Source organism: Centroberyx gerrardi, chromosome 5 (genome assembly GCF_048128805.1).
Source record: "Centroberyx gerrardi isolate f3 chromosome 5, fCenGer3.hap1.cur.20231027, whole genome shotgun sequence".
NCBI lineage: Eukaryota > Metazoa > Chordata > Actinopteri > Beryciformes > Berycidae > Centroberyx > Centroberyx gerrardi.
The window spans coordinates 4876710-4894492 of record NC_136001.1 but is presented as its reverse complement, the minus strand read 5'-3'; the positions used below and the strand labels follow the sequence as shown (position 1 = coordinate 4894492).

The 17783-nt window shown below is 42.3% G+C and overlaps 1 protein-coding gene across 1 annotated transcript in view; it reads right to left on the bottom strand.

The window, feature by feature from the left end:
- Window positions 1-17783, bottom strand: part of LOC139923744 (receptor-type tyrosine-protein phosphatase gamma) — a 316355-nt gene that overhangs the window by 50575 nt on the left and 247997 nt on the right. The window contains exons 10-11 of the mRNA XM_071914574.2: window positions 13015-13207; window positions 343-527 (exon numbers count right to left, since the gene is read on the bottom strand). Of these exons, the coding sequence (XP_071770675.2) occupies window positions 343-527; window positions 13015-13207 (378 nt within the window). The remainder of the gene's footprint in view (window positions 1-342; window positions 528-13014; window positions 13208-17783) is intronic.

Genomic DNA, 17783 nt, shown 5'->3' with positions numbered 1-17783 from the left:
ACTAGTTTAACAAGTTTACTCGCTCGCTTCATCGATTCTGCCATTACGAGAAGTTTTTTCAGGAATGTGAGGGGGAGAGCGCCGCTTTGAAACAGCGAGGGAGGAGACAAGCTAGTTTTAAAAAAAGAAAAGCTACCGAATGGAGCGGGTGGAGCTTCGAGTCGGTCCGGGTTTTGACAGCAAGCTTTAGAAAAGAGGTGAAAACAGCAACACAGCTGACTGCTGTGTGGATATTGGTTTATATCATTATGTCTCCATGAAATCTCCACATAGCACACGTTAGTTTCAGGATTGGTTATAAGGTCTGATATCGCTTATTGCAGGTTTAAAATAAAGTCTCACCAGTTTGTGCTTGGCGTCGGTGAGGTGCGTCTCCTCGTAGCTGTCGTCGTGGGCCGTCCAGCTGTAGGAGACCAGGAAGTGCAGGATGGGGGGGTGGTAGGTGACCTCGGGACGGGCCCAGCGGACCACCAGGGCGCTGCTGTTCACGTGCTGCACCTTCATGTTGATGGGAGCGCTGCTGCACACTGGAGGAGGAGGAGGAGAGAAAAAGAGGGAGGAGAGGGAGGGAGGGGGATGAGGCAGGAGAGGTGAGGAAATGTGGAAAGGGGGAAAGAGGGAAAGGAGGAAGGGATGAATGAAAGAAGGAGGAAAGGATGGAGGGAGGGAATGAGGGAGGCAAGGAAGGCAGGAATGAAAGGCGGAGGGAGGAAGGAAGGAGGAGTGAAAAAAGGAGGATGGAGCGGGGGAGAGAAAAAGAGGGGGGAGAGGGAGGGAGGAGAGGAGGGTAGAGGGAAAGGAGGAAGGGAGGAATGAAGGAAGGAGGAAAGGAAGGAAGGAGGGAGGGAGGGAGAGAGGGAATGAGGGAAGCAAGGAAGGCGGGAATGAAAGATGGAGAAGGAAGGAAAAGAGGAAGGGATGAATGAAGGAATGAGGGAAAGGAGGAGGATGGAGCATGGGAAAAAAGATGGAGGAGCGGAAGGAAGGGAGGGAGGGAGGGTGGTGAGGCAGGAGAGGTGAGGAAATGTGGAAAGAGGGAAAGGAGGAAGGGATGAATGAAGAAAGGATGGAAGGAGGGAATAAGGGAAGCAAGGAAGGAAGGAATGAAAGAAGGAGGGGAGGAAGGAAAGGAGGAAGGGATGGATGAAGGAAGGAGGGAAGGGAGGGAAGGAAAGGAAGCGGGAAGGAGAGAGGGCGGCAATGAAGGAAGGAAGGAGGAAAGGAGGAGGGAAGGAACAAAGAAAAGGATGGTGGGAAGGAGAGAAGGAAGGAAAGGAAGGAAGGATGGAGGGAACAAAGGAAATGATGGATGGAAGGAAGGAAAAAAGTGAGGAAGGAGAGAGGAAAGGGAGGAAAGGCAGGAACACAAGATCGGAGAAAGAGGGAAGGAAAAAGAAGGTAGGAAGGAAAGAGAGGAGGAGGAGGGCGGTAAGGAGAGAATAAAGGAAGAAAGGAAGGGTTATGAAGGAGAGAAGGCAGAGCAGGAGGCAAGAACAAATGAATGCAGGAATGAAGGACAGGGAAGGAAGGAAGGAAGGAAGGAAGGAAGGAAGGATGGCAAGAGCAAGTGAGAATAAAAGAGAGAGGGAGAAAAAGAGAATGAGAGAATTTAATGACTGAATACACTGGCTCAGCTTGTGGTTCAAATACACTTCATAATCTCCAACACAGCAGAGAGAGAGAGAGAGAGAGAGAGAGAGAGAGAGAGAGAGAGAGAGAGAGCGAGAGAGAGAGCGAGAGAGAGAGAGAGGGAGAGAGAGAGAGAGAGAGGGGGGGAAAGAGAGAGAGAGAGAGAGAGAGAGAGGGAGAGAGAGAAGTGAGCTGTGTGTGAGCGTGAGTTGTATCCATGATGTGTTATTAATATTGCTGTGAGACACTCTGAGTCACCCAGACAGCTCACACACACACCCACACACACACACACACACACACACACACCTACACACACACGCACACACACACACACACCACAACACCATCCACTCACATACATGTATGTATGTATGTATGACTGGACTGTCCACACATACGTACACACCAACTACCCAGAATGTAGACACACACACACACACACACACACACACACACACACACACGCGCATTTTGTCTAGGGGCTCAAATAATACATGAGTTCATATATAGTTGCCTCCAGGCAATATTCACCCGACCTGCTTCAAATATCTGGCAGTGAAAGATATGAAGCCAAACATATAAACATCGTATGTTTATTTAATATGAATTTAACAACCCTCTCTCTCACATAGTAACCTCCATTATTGTCATGCCCTGCCATGCAGTGGCTGCTATTGTCCACTAGATGTCTCTGTTTGACCAGTGTGCTACTTTGCTCAGCTGGAAGATGGATAGATTTTGTTTTATTTTAGATTTTACATTGTTGTATTCATTATTATTATTATTATTATTATTATTATTATTATTATCATTAGCAGTAATAGTAGTAGTACTAGTAGTAGTAGTAGTAGTAGTAGTAGCAGTAGTAGTAGTCCTAGTAGTAGTAGCAGTAGTAGTAGTAGAAGAAATAGTAGTAGTAGTAGCAGTAGTAGTAGTAGTAGTATTAGTAATATTACTACTACTACTGCACAAATAGTAGGCTAACAATAGAAAAGCCCCCCAAAACACCCAGATATTTCCTTTTACAAAACTAAGACACTCCCATGTTAGTGTCAGATGTCTGAAAATACACCTACATTAAAACTGTTCACAAACCTTCCTCTTACATGTATATTATAGTGTGTGGATTGACATTGAAGCACAGAATTGTCAACATTTTCATATGGACATGGCACCTCAAAGTCCCAATAGATAGAAAGTGTGTGGAGTTCCAACCTGAAGTCAGGCTACAGCAAGGGCTTCCCATCATAACCAGCAATGTCTTCTCTGACCCAGTCTGTCATCACTTGTTTTAAGTTTCAGTGAAACCTAAAACATAATACAAGTGTTGTCATTTTATATCTTATCATATCCTTCTGTTTTTGTTGTCAGACAAGCTCACAACTAGCTAACAAGCTAATGTTAGCATCTAGTAACTCTCTAGGAGTTTTTGTCTCCTTAATGTCGGAGTTTCAGTGAAACCTAAAACATTATGTAAGTGCTTTAACGTACATATTTTTCTGTTTCTGTTATCAGACAACTTCTCACCCGTAAAAACAGTAGCTAACAAGCTAACGTTACCACCCAGTAACACTGAGTTTTTGTCTCCTTTTGCAGCCGGTCCAGTTTTAAAAATACCAAGAAGTTACTGAGCATGCTTCTGCACTGCAAATACATGGAAATCTCTAAAAACAGCTAACATGTCAACATGCAACCAGCTTTCGTTAGCAGTAGCTGGGCAATTAGCATTTTTGTGATTGAAGAAAAGTGGATTTTGGTTGTCATTTTATTTCTCTGACTTTCCTTTCTGCTTACAGTAGGTCTCATCAAATGCAGTGGTTCCCAAACTGGGGTCCAGGGACCACCAAGGGATCTGGGTGTGGGTTCCAAGGGAGAGGAAGTTTAATTTCACTCTTTAGAGGTTAGCACATTGAGGAAATGTAAGTCACCGTTTCTCCATAGGTTTCCTCCCCACTTACAGGATATCGCCTAATTCTGCAAGCCATAGCTAACAACAAAATTCTCTCAAATAGGGTTCCTTGGGAAAAAATCTTATTGAATGTGGGGTCTACATTAATATGGATGTATTTACGGGTCCTTGACATGAATAAATTAGGGAACCTGTGATCTAATGGATCCAGGTGCCTCTTGGATAGCCATTATTTGCTAGGAACAGATGCAGAAGCGAAGCACACATAATACTTCATTCTAGAAAAAACAAATTAACAGCTCTGATTTTTTTTTGTGTATCTTTGGCAAGCAGCCATGATATGAAGGGGGATAAAACTCACCAAGGTGTGTGGTTATTGAAAAATAATGCAACGTGTCAAGGCAACTCCTAATGCAAAGCCCCGGTGTGAAGCATTATGTTTTGATAACCGTACAGCTCTGGGTGCAGGGTCGCGTTAACCGAATATTTTCCGTCATTGACGGAATTTTTTTAACAATGACGGAAAAATCTGAAGGCCGTCCGTCATTTTGACAGATTACACTGAGGGCGATCTACCCTAACGTTAAGTAATTCACACGCAACACTGTCAATAACCACATGTAGACCACCTGTAGTAGACCCCCCTGTCCAGTTGGTGGCGAGTGTGCATATTAATTAGCTATTGTTTACTCATCTTGTCTTTGATCTCACTCTCCTTGGAGCGCGTCTGTGACCACTACGGTTCACAGAGGGGTGCAGCTCCGCGCCCCTGGTGTAGAAGGATCGCATGCGAAGTGAGTGCTTGCAGGATCGGGAAGTCCCACGTTCAGAGAGTCTTGCCGACTTCTGATCACTTCCCTGGGAGAAATGTTCTCCGACCTCTGGCTGCAGTGGCGCTGGTAATTCCAGTCTCCAGTGTGGCAGCAGAGTGCGGGTTCAGCCTTCAGAACAAAATTAAAATGGCCATGACAAGCCGTCTGTCTGAGGCAAAGACGCAAAACCTAATGACAATCGCCTCTGCAGCAATCTCCCTTGATGCGTTTGATTACGCTCAAGTGAGCACCCAGTTTAAGTCCATGCGGACCAGGAGGAAGGTTTGAGTTCAGGCTAGGCTACAGCAGGTCAATTGAGTTCAATTTAATTTCTTGTAAATGGTTTGTTCATATTTTAATTGTAATTGTCTAATTCTGTAAAATTGCATCGTTCATATTTGCCTGTTTAGGATGGTCGGTGTCTTTGCTCGTTCATCTTTTCTCTCTTACTAGTGCAGTGCCCGTTCGCGGCCCTGCTGCACAGAGCGCTGTTCGCTTGTTTATTCAAAGTTTATTAATATTGAACGTGTCTCGTGTCCAAATTGCACAAAATCCGACACTGCACGTCCTTGGGTCCCCAGCAATACACCCGCCAAGTGTGAAGTAGATCGGACGAACGGTTCTCGAGATATATATATATATAAGGACAGACAGACAGACAGACCGACAGAGATTCCTTGCTTTATAGTAGCCTATGATAAATGCATAATCTAAGTTTGTTCTTCTGTATATTAAATGTTATTGTGATCGATTGTTTTTGAAAATTAAATGCTATTAAATAGGCTATGTCTCATTATCATTAAAAAAAATGAAAATTAAAACGACGGGTAATAATAGATTATGACGGAATTTTTACGACCCTGTCCGTCAAAATGACGGACAACGAGAAAGTCTAACGCAACCACTGTCTGGGTGTATTATTATCCTTTATATTTGTCTGTTGATATACTGTATATATGATCAGTGTGAGCCTTGGTAATAACAAAGTAATATACTACTCAGTATTCGGTAATTTGTTACACTATTCATTGTATTACTTTTGTGGGAATATTTCCACTCAGAGAAAGTCAACTTTCAAGTCATTTCTCACTGAAGTTATACAGATATTTACAGATATTTAGATGGGTGATAACAAAAATAACAGCTTAGTTGTTTAAATGGTAACTGTATATAGCAATTCGTTACAGTACTCGTTACTGGGAAAGAGGGAGTAGTGCATTACCACCCAGCAATGCATATGACGATTATTCCAAACACTGTATCGCATTATGCAAATGCTCAAGGTAATATGATGATGAACACGGCTTGATTGGGAATAGGGCTCACGTGCCTGGTGGAACCAAATTGATTAGCTCGCTCATAAAGAGCTACAGTTTTTCTATTCATAACCTGGAGTCGAGTCCCATGTGGCTTAGCATTACTAAAGCCATTAGTCACACACACACACATGCACAAAGTAGAACACACACATGCACAGACACACACACGATTTGGAAGTCAAGCAGTGAATGACCTCTATAGACAGAGAGCGTATTTAACAGATTATATCAAGCTGGGCCCAGTCAGGCATGCACTGTGTGTGTGTGTGTGTGTGTGTGTGTGTGTGTGTGTGTGTGCGCGTGTGCATGCTCCTATAATGCAACAACTCAAAATGGGCCGCTTTAAAGAACAATGCTCATATTCCCTGTTTGTAACGCAACTGAAAGGGTTTTGTAGCCCAGGAAGTGCTGTGTGTCTGGCAGGGTGATGAAGAGATCCTCTTATGGCTTTCATCAAAGACGAGGGGGGCATCACACACACACACACACACACACACACACACACATACAGGGGACAGGTCTGGATGGCAGTGAGTGATGGAGACCAGAGCCCAATCACACAGAACAGAACATGGGGGGGGGGGGGGGGGGTATGACACAGGTAGTAGACACAGGGGACACTCTATCTCTCAAAGTCTCTCTCTCTCTCTCAGCTCTCTGAGAGGCCATTTGGAGGAGGAAAGGACATCTTTGGCCCTGCAGCGTTTCGACCACAGTTGATAGATGACCAGGCCTTGATTGGGGTGGGTTGGGGGGTTGGAGTGGGAGGGATGTAACGTGTACTGTGCAGACTTTACTGTGGATAGCAGGTGTTAGAGGTGCACTGACAGTATCTGTAGTATCGGGATCGGTGCTGATTCGGCTGTCAAGTACTCAGATCACAAAACAAACAAATGAACAACAAATGGTCACTGGTGGGTAAGCTTGGGCCATATCCAAAATGTTATATCCTGATAATATTGTATATTGTATATTGTGATATTTTGGCGGGACAGCCCCGCCAAAATATCACAATATACAATATTATCGGCATTTGCCGGGGACGAGGGGGGGCATTTGAGACCGTAGAAAACATTGCAATATTCAATATTATTGAATATCGGCCTTAGCCTACTGGTTGGTACTATACTCTCTCCATTAAATGTAATATTTATTTATCTAGAGAATATAAAAAACATGCCAAAAATGCCTTCAACAGACAACAATCAACAAGTAAATGCAGCAAATACCAAAGAGACACAAAGTAATCACTGATTTGCAGGTTTGATGGCAATCAGGTGGGAGCATAAAGCAGACAACCAATCATATGCGTAGTACGATTGAAACAGTCCAATATGCATCGACAAAGGAAAAGACACTACGTGATTACTGACTGGCTAGTGTCTATCAAAGGGCATGACCCAATCTAAATGTGACACATTAAGCAAACAGTCGATCATATGGGAGGAGTCAAACAATCTAGTTACATTAATGGGGCTGACTGAACATATAACAAATATATCAGCAACAGGTAATGGGTAGTAAAGTCAGCCAATCATTTATTTATAACAGTTATTTCACTTTACTTAATACAGAATATAATTTATGACATGGCACGGATTATTTGAGTACAGAGCACTTATAATACGTTGTTGTGTGTTTGTAGCATAAATTGACTCATTGAAATGCAAGTTATAATACATTATAATGCTTGTCAGTCTACCTCTTATAGATATGTTAGGCTTGACCCGATTAGCGGCTGGATTCACAGCAAAAGAGGCGGTGGTACGGTGCAACCAAAGGTGTTTATTCACCCACAAAAATTACATAACAAGACAAAAATGACACTAAGTTGCAAAAAATGAGAGCATGGCTATGAGCAGCTCTCCAGGGTCCTACCAATAGCTGAGGCAGATGAACACTGGCAGCCTTTTACACTCTGCCTCAGGTAATTAACCTGGATGCTACCAACTATAGGGGTCACTTGCATAACATTCAACAATACAATACACTGCCCCCTTTAACCTACCAGTCTACATATCTATCCGATACATACAGTCAAATTGATGTTGCTCTCAAACAATAAATACTGCAACATATAAACAATATACATTTGAGTTCAAACACCCACACAACACCCCCTCTGCTATCCCATCACATGGTCCCTCCCGGAACTATATATATATAGGTGCTCGGACACCCCGGGGAACTCTTTTGCCCGAACACCCTGGAACACAGACAAGACAGCACAGGTAAGTGATTGCATGAACCAACAATTAAAACCCTTACATTGCACCACTGTAGTATTGCACTTAGAAATATATATTGCACTTAAGGTATTGCACTTAGAAATATTGCACTTGCCCATACCAAATCATGATATTCAACCAAACAATGAAAACCCATTTCATGTCAGGTTGAGTACTGAACATTTGTTTGTTTCCTTCAGGTGGAGCTTCAATCCTTGACCATGCTGAGTAACTGCTCCAGCAGGACAAGATAAAATAACTCACACAAACAAACTTAAAATGTTTAGTAAAATATATATTCAATAAAATACTTTAAATCATGACTCTGTTTGCAATTATTAATGCTGTGCAAATATTACTGTGCAAACTATGCTGTGCAAACCATTTAATAAATCAAAGTGTACAATACAAATGTGCAAATAGTGCAAAGGATTAGTAACGAAGTGTGCCTTCGTTACAAGATACCTAATCATAAGATATTTATAAATCATTATAATTTATATCTATAATGTTGTATGAGTGCTGTTACAATGTATCGATTAGCATGGTCTTACAATGCAGTATAGATGTTGTAGTCAAGTGTTAGAGAATAAATTACTGTAGTAGGGGTTGCATTTTCTATTAAATTCTTGCCAATTGTCTGCAAATTGCTTTCTATTTTATGTTTACTTGGCCGTTGCATGCAGCATATGGCATTTTCATATACGAGAGTCTGGGAGGCTACTTTGATGTAACCAGTCAGAGTCAGTAATGAGGAATTTGAGAGGGGGTAGAGTGCACCCTTGCTTCATGCTTCTCCAAACCTTTAGTCTGTTTGCAAAAAAGTGCTCATTGGAGTCAAGGGTAAGAGAATATTTGAAAAAAAAAGGAAGCAAAGGCATTATTCTTTTGTGTGCAAAAGTCAAAACAGCCTTTATTTTTTTTCTATGGCTACCCTAGGTGTCAATTACCTGTGCCGAAATATGTAGACAAAATAAAGCCTTTTTGAACACAAAAGAAGACTGCCGTTGCTTTGTTTGTCAGGAGAGAGGCTTTGTTCTGATTGGAGCAGGGTTTTTTTTTTCTTCTTCTCTTTTATACGTAGTTCAAAGTTGAGAGAGACAACAAAGATTGGGAAAGAGAAAGGGATGGATGACATGCGACAAAGATCCTGAGCAAGTTCCTCTTTTCAAACCGACCAATCGCAGCTGAGGATCATGTGAATCCCAGGACCCGGAGTTGCTCCTTTGACCTTTTAAGACCTTGATTTTGACTGGATCACTCTAGTCTCAACAACGTCCAAATACTATTCCTCTAAATTATCCATCCATCACGCATCAGTCCCTCCATCCATGCATCCATCCATCATTTCGGGCCAGGAGCTGCTCAGCTGCCAATCATTCAGGGACCCGAAATTAAATTAAACAATGGTTGATGGGAAACAGTCACTAGTAGGAGGTTTTTTTTGGCTGAGCCACAATGAACTGTAATATAGATTAGAAAAAGAAGGCGGACTGAGGGGAAAAAAAAGACAAGTACTTCAGTTACTGCAGATTTTGTTGAGGTTTTCATGCTACAAAGCCAACTGTGTGTGTGTATATGTGTTTGTGTGTTGGTGGGTGGAGAGGGGTTATAGGCCAGGCAGGTCGACTGATGGAACTGTAAACACACACATACCACACACACACACACACACACACACAAACTCCGTTCCCAAACCACTCAGCCGTAATGTAGCATGTTGCGGAGTGAAGTGTGTAGGTGGCATGCGGTCGGTCTCTCGTTTTCTCTGCTCTGCTTATCCTGTCTCTATATTTCATTTTCCCTCCTCTCTCCTCTTCCTCCTCCTACTCTTCCTCTGCTGGCCTTATAGATTCGCTTACAGCAAATGTGTCCGGCTGCAGCTTTCAAGGACATACCGCACGAGCGCGGAGCACACAGTAGATGTACTCTACATGAAGGTGTGTGTCGGGGGACCGTGTGTGTGTGTGTGTGTGTGTGTGTGTGTGTGTGTGTGTGTGTGTGTGTGTGTGTGTTTATGCGCGTACACGTCTAGGTGATGCTCCTCTTTCCTGGTCGACCATATGGAAGCGGGTAGAGGAGGGAGGGAGGGGACAAACCCTGCTAGGACAGTTGACACAGCACAGATGCTAGGCCACACACAAGCACATACAAACTTACACACAAACACATGCATACAGGCAGACACATGCATACACACACACACACACACACACACACACACACAATGTGTGGTGTTGTGCGAGTGGTAATGAGGCAGGAGTGGGAGGATGTCTGGTGTGCCTCCCACTGCCTTATGCTAGGGGAGTTACCCGGCTCGCTGGTAAAATGACAGAGAACATTCGAGACCACACACACACACACAAAGACAGTCAGTTTCCTCTGGGCATCTGAGCAACACTGTGAATATCCCTCATCTGTTAACATTAGCAAATGTCACCAGCAGTCAGGAATAATATGGGAACACTGGACCAGTTTGAGTAGCAAGAGAGGAAACTTGCATGGTGCCATGTAGCTGAATGGGTATAGAGCAAGGCACTAACACTGCCAGGGATGTGGGTTCTATTCCCTATCAAACTCAGGTATCGCATAAATTCCAATTCCCATTCCTAGACATTCCCATTTTTGGCCCATTTCTGCCCAGAGATGAGCAGAAATAGAAGTCATATTGCTATAAAGCACACTTCGAAGCTTAAACGACCATAAAACACTGAATTTCCACTGAACCTTCCGGTCCTTTTGCTGATGGTACTGAACCTGACTTGGACTGTGCAGAGAGAGATACGGCAACAATACGTTCATAGTTTAGGTTTTAGGTATCATACCATATTTCTGTGTGAATAAAGAATAATTTCTTATAATATCCTGTATTTCCCAAATATATATTGTTTTACTTAGTCCTTGGTCGGACATATTTACACGTTTAGACAAAGCATCTCATATTTATGTCTGATATCACAGTGTTCCCTACCTCAACACCACAAATAACCAGATCTGGTGTGAGTTTAGAAGAATTCCCAAAAACGAACATATAATCCTACGCTGAATAGTTTAACATGCAATTTCTTGTAATCCTCAAACACCTCAGGCATAATATGAAACATGGAATACACATGACTTAGTCTTTGCAGGCTATCGCCTTATTTAACACATCCCAATGCTCTAGCAGCTGAGTGAGCAAACATGCAGCACATCAGCTTTTAAAGTCAGATGTTCATCCAAACTTAAGCCAATGTGCTTAAATTGCTTATTATATGACTGTCCTCTTGTACCCACAATATAAATAAATTGATGTTTATCCACATAGTTTTTCCTAAAAATGATCAATTTGAGTTTTGTCCTGACTTACCACAAATCTCCATTTCCAACACTGCCGGGCAACAATATTCTGTAGATCATCTTCAGGCTCAGGCAGTAAAATTCTATCATCACCATATAGCAAGATACCAACAATCATATCAGCTACTTTAAAACCCAATTTAGAAGAGCCAAGTCATTATCATAAAGCAAAAACAACATCATCCAACAGTGTGGGAAATCACCCTGTTCTAAATTCATTAACCTGTATACATGCATCAGCGTATCTGCAGATTCCAGGAAGCCAAATGTAAAATGTTTAAGAGCTTTTTAATGCGACCTGGAATTGAATTTACAATTTAAAAGCCAGATTTCTGATTGAACATAGCTAATGAAAGTTGTGAAACTATACATGGGCAATATAAGAAAAAGACACCAGGAAATTAATTGTTAAGGGACACAAAGTCCAAGAGAAACCTGTTATAGTGAAAAAATAAGACCTCTAATAACTGGATTTAAGACTTTTTAAACCCTTAAATTGAGATAATTTTTAAGACTTTTTCAAACTTTGAGGATCCATGGATAGCTGCATAGAAGTTCCCATCCACTCCAGAAATTATTAATCTGTATTCAATCCCAAATCCCTGTTTACCCAATCAAAAGGCTTCTGGATGAAACATGCAAGAGTTGATTCACCATCTCGGAAGTCTTGCTTGAATAATAGAGGAACCACAATAAATATGATCAATATTGCCCACTAATTTTTGGAAGAATTTTGCTCATCAACGGGCCAAAACCAGACATTTTTTTGAAGATTCAGTTGAGTTGATTCATAGTTTCATACCTTTGATTTATCCATGATAAATAATTCAAACAAAACATTAAATAATGTAGGGAACCGAAGCATTTCATTGGAAATATCAATATTCTGGCAGCTTTCCTTTCTTTACCTTTCTCTTTCACTTCCTCCGCCTCCTCAACAGTGAAATTTGCATTTGGAAACCGATTATTTACGTACTTTTTTTTCTCTACCGCTTTTTTACTTTATTCAACATCCATTTCCTTTTAAAAAATACTTATCTCTTCCAAAAAAAGTAATCAAACCATTTTTGTAAAACCAAGCTACATCCCCTATTTTCTAATTTCAATATGATTAAACTTCCTGGGACTTATTTATTAATGGGTTTCGAGTTTGTACTACATAACCAGTGTGCATTTCACTGAACATAACTTTTTGTCAAATTTGAAAAAGCATATTTTATTTGAATTATTTAACTTCTTTCTCTTCATTTCATTGTCTTTACACTTTATAAGAATCCCTTCTCTGCTATTCTCAGATAAGATAGGTTCCGTTTTCTGTAAGGCTCAGTTCCTACTGGGGCACCCCATGTTGTTAAAATGTATGAACTCATTATACTGTGGTGCTTTGGATAAAATTGTCCATCAAATGACAGATGTCGAATGGATTGTGATCTAGCTATGCCCTATATTCATATGTCCTTTTTCTGTTGCGTAACTTCAGCAAGGAATTTGGTGCAGTATTACCACCTGGTGTCGCAAAATTTGGTGAAATGAGTGCGAAGTTGCCTTTAAAAATCCCTTAATTTCAAGTTTCTTGAACTATTAAGCATTACCGGCTGTCAAAGTGCATTTGCTGTGTTCCATTTAAGGTCAGAAGTTGGAAATTCCCAGCTGGTGGGTTGTAACTGCAACCTCGTACGGTGCGTTCCAGTTTTCCAGCTCAGAAAAACCAGGGGAGAAACATGGATGCCCGTTAGATTCTATTATCCAATCACGACGAACGCTCCGCCCCCTACCTTTGGACGCCTCTGTGCCATATGGGCTGCTGCCGCTGTCCGTCAGGTCGGGCAGCCAGGCGTCTTTGACGGCCGACTTGAAGACGTGGCGGTTGTCTAAGCTCTGGATGGGCCGGAAGTTGCTGCGCAGATACTCCACCGACTTCACGTGGTCCTGCTGCTCTGTGGTGAAGATGGAGTAGAACGCCTCCAACTGGGGCCAGAGGGAGCGAGCGAGCATGGGAGATAGAGGTGGAGAAGAGAGGGAGAGAGAGAGAGTGAGAGAGAGAGAAGAGTTAGTGCAAGACATACAGTAACTCATATCCTGTGGCCATTTCGAGGTGGTCATTTTGCATCCCCCATACAATAGAATTTCATTCAATTGGGGATGCAAAATGTGCATGGTCCTGCTGCTCTGTGGTGAAGATAGAGTGGAACGCCTCCAACTGGGGCCAGAGGGTCGAGCGAGCATGGGAGATAGATAGAAATGGAGAAGAGAGAGAGAAAGAAGAGAGAGGGAGAAGAATTAGCACAAGACATAACATTTTGGGGTGGTCATTTTGCATCCCTCATGAGTTTCATTCACTTGGGGATGCAAAATGTGCAAGTAGCCCAGAAGATATGAAACAAGGACGCAAGGCAAACACTGAATCTAAAATACAAGATAAGAAAAGATGAAACTTTAATGATCCCCGTGGGGAAATCAAAGAAAAAATAGAATATAAATAAGAATATAGCAAACGGGGGAAATTAAGCACAGGCATCCAAAAACTCCAATGTGTCAAGAACATAGAGTATTAAATAGAAATGTATGAATGAAACATATGGAAAAAATATAAGGCATGATGGTGTGCAAAATAGCCGTGGGACCCTGAGACAGAGAATAAAATAAATGAAAAATATGTACTCTACAATATGAAAATGAAAATATACTGTAATAACACACACTAATATATAAAATGTACAGGTAAGTGATGCGGGCTAGTGATTTGAGGCTAGTGCACAGAAATAGTGTGCATAAATTGCACTTGCAAGCTATAAACTACATGAAAGATGTAGAAAAAAAACAGTATAAAAAAGCAGTATAAAAAACTAGCTTGCGCAGCAAACATTTAGACATTGAGTAGATGTTGATACGATGGCCTGCTCTAGTGCTGAAAACAAATATAGCACCAAAATGAAAGTTGAGAAAATCTCCGTCGTCGTCCACAGCTGCTACCTGCATCGTTCTGTGAAATCAGCACCTAAATATCTTTCTGATATCAGCTCAAAACAGTTCCCGACACTATTTTAAGATGAATTTTTACCATGCCGTCAACATCATATTTTGAAAATTGGCCACCTCCTGCAAGTCGCCATCCGTCAAACGCTTACTGGGTGGCCAGACACGGCACTAGAGATGGATTTGCACTATATGGGATTGGAATGGCGTCTTTCTGTCTGTGCTGGCAGATGGATACTCCGCGCGATGGGTTTGGTACCAATGCACAAGGACAAACAGCTTGTGAAGGGGTGGCCCGGCTGAGAGAGAGCTTGTTGCGTGAGGGTAAGTGTCTTGGGGGGGGGGGTATCTGAAGACAGCAAATTCTTCATGTGACTCTCTGTGTGCCATATGTGCCATCAGGTGTTCCACAAAAAAAAAAAACGGCACCAAACAAAATAAGGCATCCTTCTGGAGCCTTGTGGGAAGGGAGTGCCCTCGTTTTGATACCGTAACGCGGACTGAAGAAGTGCTTCTGCGACCCGCTGATGTGGAAGACAACGCTCCTCCGCTCGCTCGCCCTGTGGCCTCCCGGGAGAGAACGAGACGCAGAACAAACCGGAGAATGAACACACACACAAAGAAAAAAACAAAAAAACATAAAGATCAGAGGTAAAATCAAAAAAGAGCAGATGGGGGAAAGTCAGCCAGAGCTTGTCCGGGGAGGAATGTGATTTGCAGCAAAAACCCCCGACAGCATCACCTCCTCCCTCCCTCCCCCCCCCCCCCCCCCCGAGCTGCTGCGAAATGGCATGTGAAAGAAATCAACACCCAGAAAACAACAATCTCCTAGCCGGGGAATTATAATAAAGCAGTGACCAGCTTAAGGGATGACTTTTTAAGATGATGAAAGTCAAATCTGTGCATCAAAGCAAAGGATTAATAGGACAAAAAAAAAAAAAAAAAGCCTAAGCCCGATTACAGTGTTTACCCAGCAGAAGTAAACCTCAGGGTTTAGGGTGGAGAAAGACAGAGGGATAGAGGTAACACTGCCTGATAGAAGAAAAGGATAGATCTTATCCATTGTATAGCTCTGTAACCTACTCCTTTGTGTTGAAGGAAAAATCACCCCTCGGATACTCTTACACTGTTCCATATCATCTGTGATGTTCAATGCATTCCAGGAGTTATTTTGTAAGGAAGTGTTGTAACTAACTTTTTTGCCCTCAACCTGTCTACTTGTCTAACTTGAGTCAGTGATTTTACATTTCCCAGAATGCCTTTTGACAGCCCCAAAGAGGGCGTGAACTTGTTGCATTCAATCAAAGGTGGGTGTACGGCTAGCCAACTAGTTCTTGAACATTGTACGCTGTATGATTGTTGAACGTCGGTGCAAAACGGCCGCTCTAGAAAGAAGCTCTTGGATGGGAACCTGGTGGATGCTGTTTCCGATGCAGACTGATTTTCATAAAATATCAAAACTCATACTTAAGGAGGTCCAGACTATTCCCAGTGATAATCTCTAGAAGAAGAAATAGCCACGCTCTCCTACTTACATTTGCTGACATTTATTTTACACACCAGTGTTTCAGTTATTGTGCTTCAACTGGATGTAGAAAGCAGTCCAGTAGTGGTGATCAATTATCAGTCGGCAATTAGAGAGATTACAAACTACAATGCATAATTCAGTTCATTAATTCATCAACAGAAAACATGTTTTTCTATCCAGAGAGATATATCCTAGAGAATATACAATATAATCCGCAATTCTATCCTTTCCGTACTAGTTATGGAGACCTGGAAACAGCAGGTCTGAACTACTGCTGGATCCCCACTGTGTGTTGGTGTGTGTGTGTGTGTGTGTGTGTGTGTGTGTGTGTGAGTGAACTAAGTGCTTTCCTGAAAGTGTGAAATCATAAGTGCCTCTCAATGTGTGTGTGTGTGTGTGTGTGTGTATGTGTCTGTGCAAGTGGGAGATTAAGAGCATTTTCTGAGAATGCTCACAAATGTATGGCTATACTGTGTGTACCGTCTGAACTGTGTTTGCCACAAAGATCATTAGTGTGTGTGTGTGTGTGTGTGTGTGAGAGTGACTGTTATTTATGGCCTCCAATCTCTGTGTCCCCTCACACAGTGTGGATTGCAGTAGTCGACTATAGGCTAGAAATGCTCAGCCATTCCTCCACTTCTAGATCAAATACAAACAACACTGGCACCATGTGAAAACCCACATGTGAATTCAATGTACATGTGCTTTTTGGACACATGTTGGTTTTCATACTTGTATTTTCTGACATCACATGACAGTTTTTACTTCAGATGTGACCATTTTTTTCACATTTTCACCTGCCATTACACGTCAATATTTGTTTCACATGTGAAAACGTCATTTCACATGCACAGACAATTCACATGTGCAAGTGTCACCTTCATGTGGGAAATGGGAAAACATATGAAACCCGACGTGTCCAAAAAGCACATGTGCTTTGAATTAACGTGGGTTTTCACATGTGACTTTTTTGTAAGGGATTGCTACAACTTTTCAACATGTTTAACTCGTTGGAGCGACCACAGCCAACATGGACAATTGTTGTGGTGCTCCTTGTTATCGGCAGGTATTTTACAATCAACTGATATTAGTATCTTCTTCTGAAAGACCTCAAGGAGCAAAGGAGACATCAGTGCCGCCATGTTTGTCACCTGTCTTGACAGACTTCAGCAAGTGGGAGATATAACAATAATACAAAGAATTCCTGCACGTTCTACTTGTGATGACCACTAGGTGGCCGACCTGAACGTTATTTCCCAGTCGGCAGCTTGTATTTACGGTATATCTGATATGATGTGAACGTGGCATAAGCCGTCGTGGGTTGGTGACATTTCAAACACATGGTCTAACTCGCACACACCCACACACACACACACACACACACAAATACACACGCGGGAAGTCCATATGTCTGTTTGAAAGGAAGGCATTTTAGGTGAGTTGTTGTGTAAGAGCCGGAGCATCGATCCACTCTAAAAGCAGGCCCAAAGCAATGGCTGTCACTCCCCCTGACCTACTTCAACTATCATCCAAAACAAAAGACTAGGAGCGAGAGAGAGGCGAGAGAGCGAGGCAGCGAGACAATAACTAGAGTCACCATCGGTGTTAATTCTCTTTCCACCCTCCTCCTTTTATCTCTCTCCATAATGTTTTCTCTGGAGAGTAGCGCAGGGAAAAAAAAAACGGGGGGAAACAAAAGGACTTCAAAAGAGGCCTTTAAACATGTTGAGAAAGACTGGCTAATGGTCAGGAATCAACAGCCAGAGGACAGGAAGGACGGATGATGTCTCCATAGTTATTTTCCTTGTTTGCTCTTTATCGACTAATTCCCTGAGTCCATATTCCTCCGGTTTTTGCATCATTTCCCATGTGTTCCCGTTTCTTCACCCTTTGCTTTTCACCATACTTTGGTAAAATGCACAGAAAACATGTGAAATGAAATCCCAATATCACATGGTACCCTCCGTATCACAGGGAATTATTCATCGTGGCTGCAATCTGAAGGGCGAAACTGAATCATCGGAAAGGGCATGGCATGGC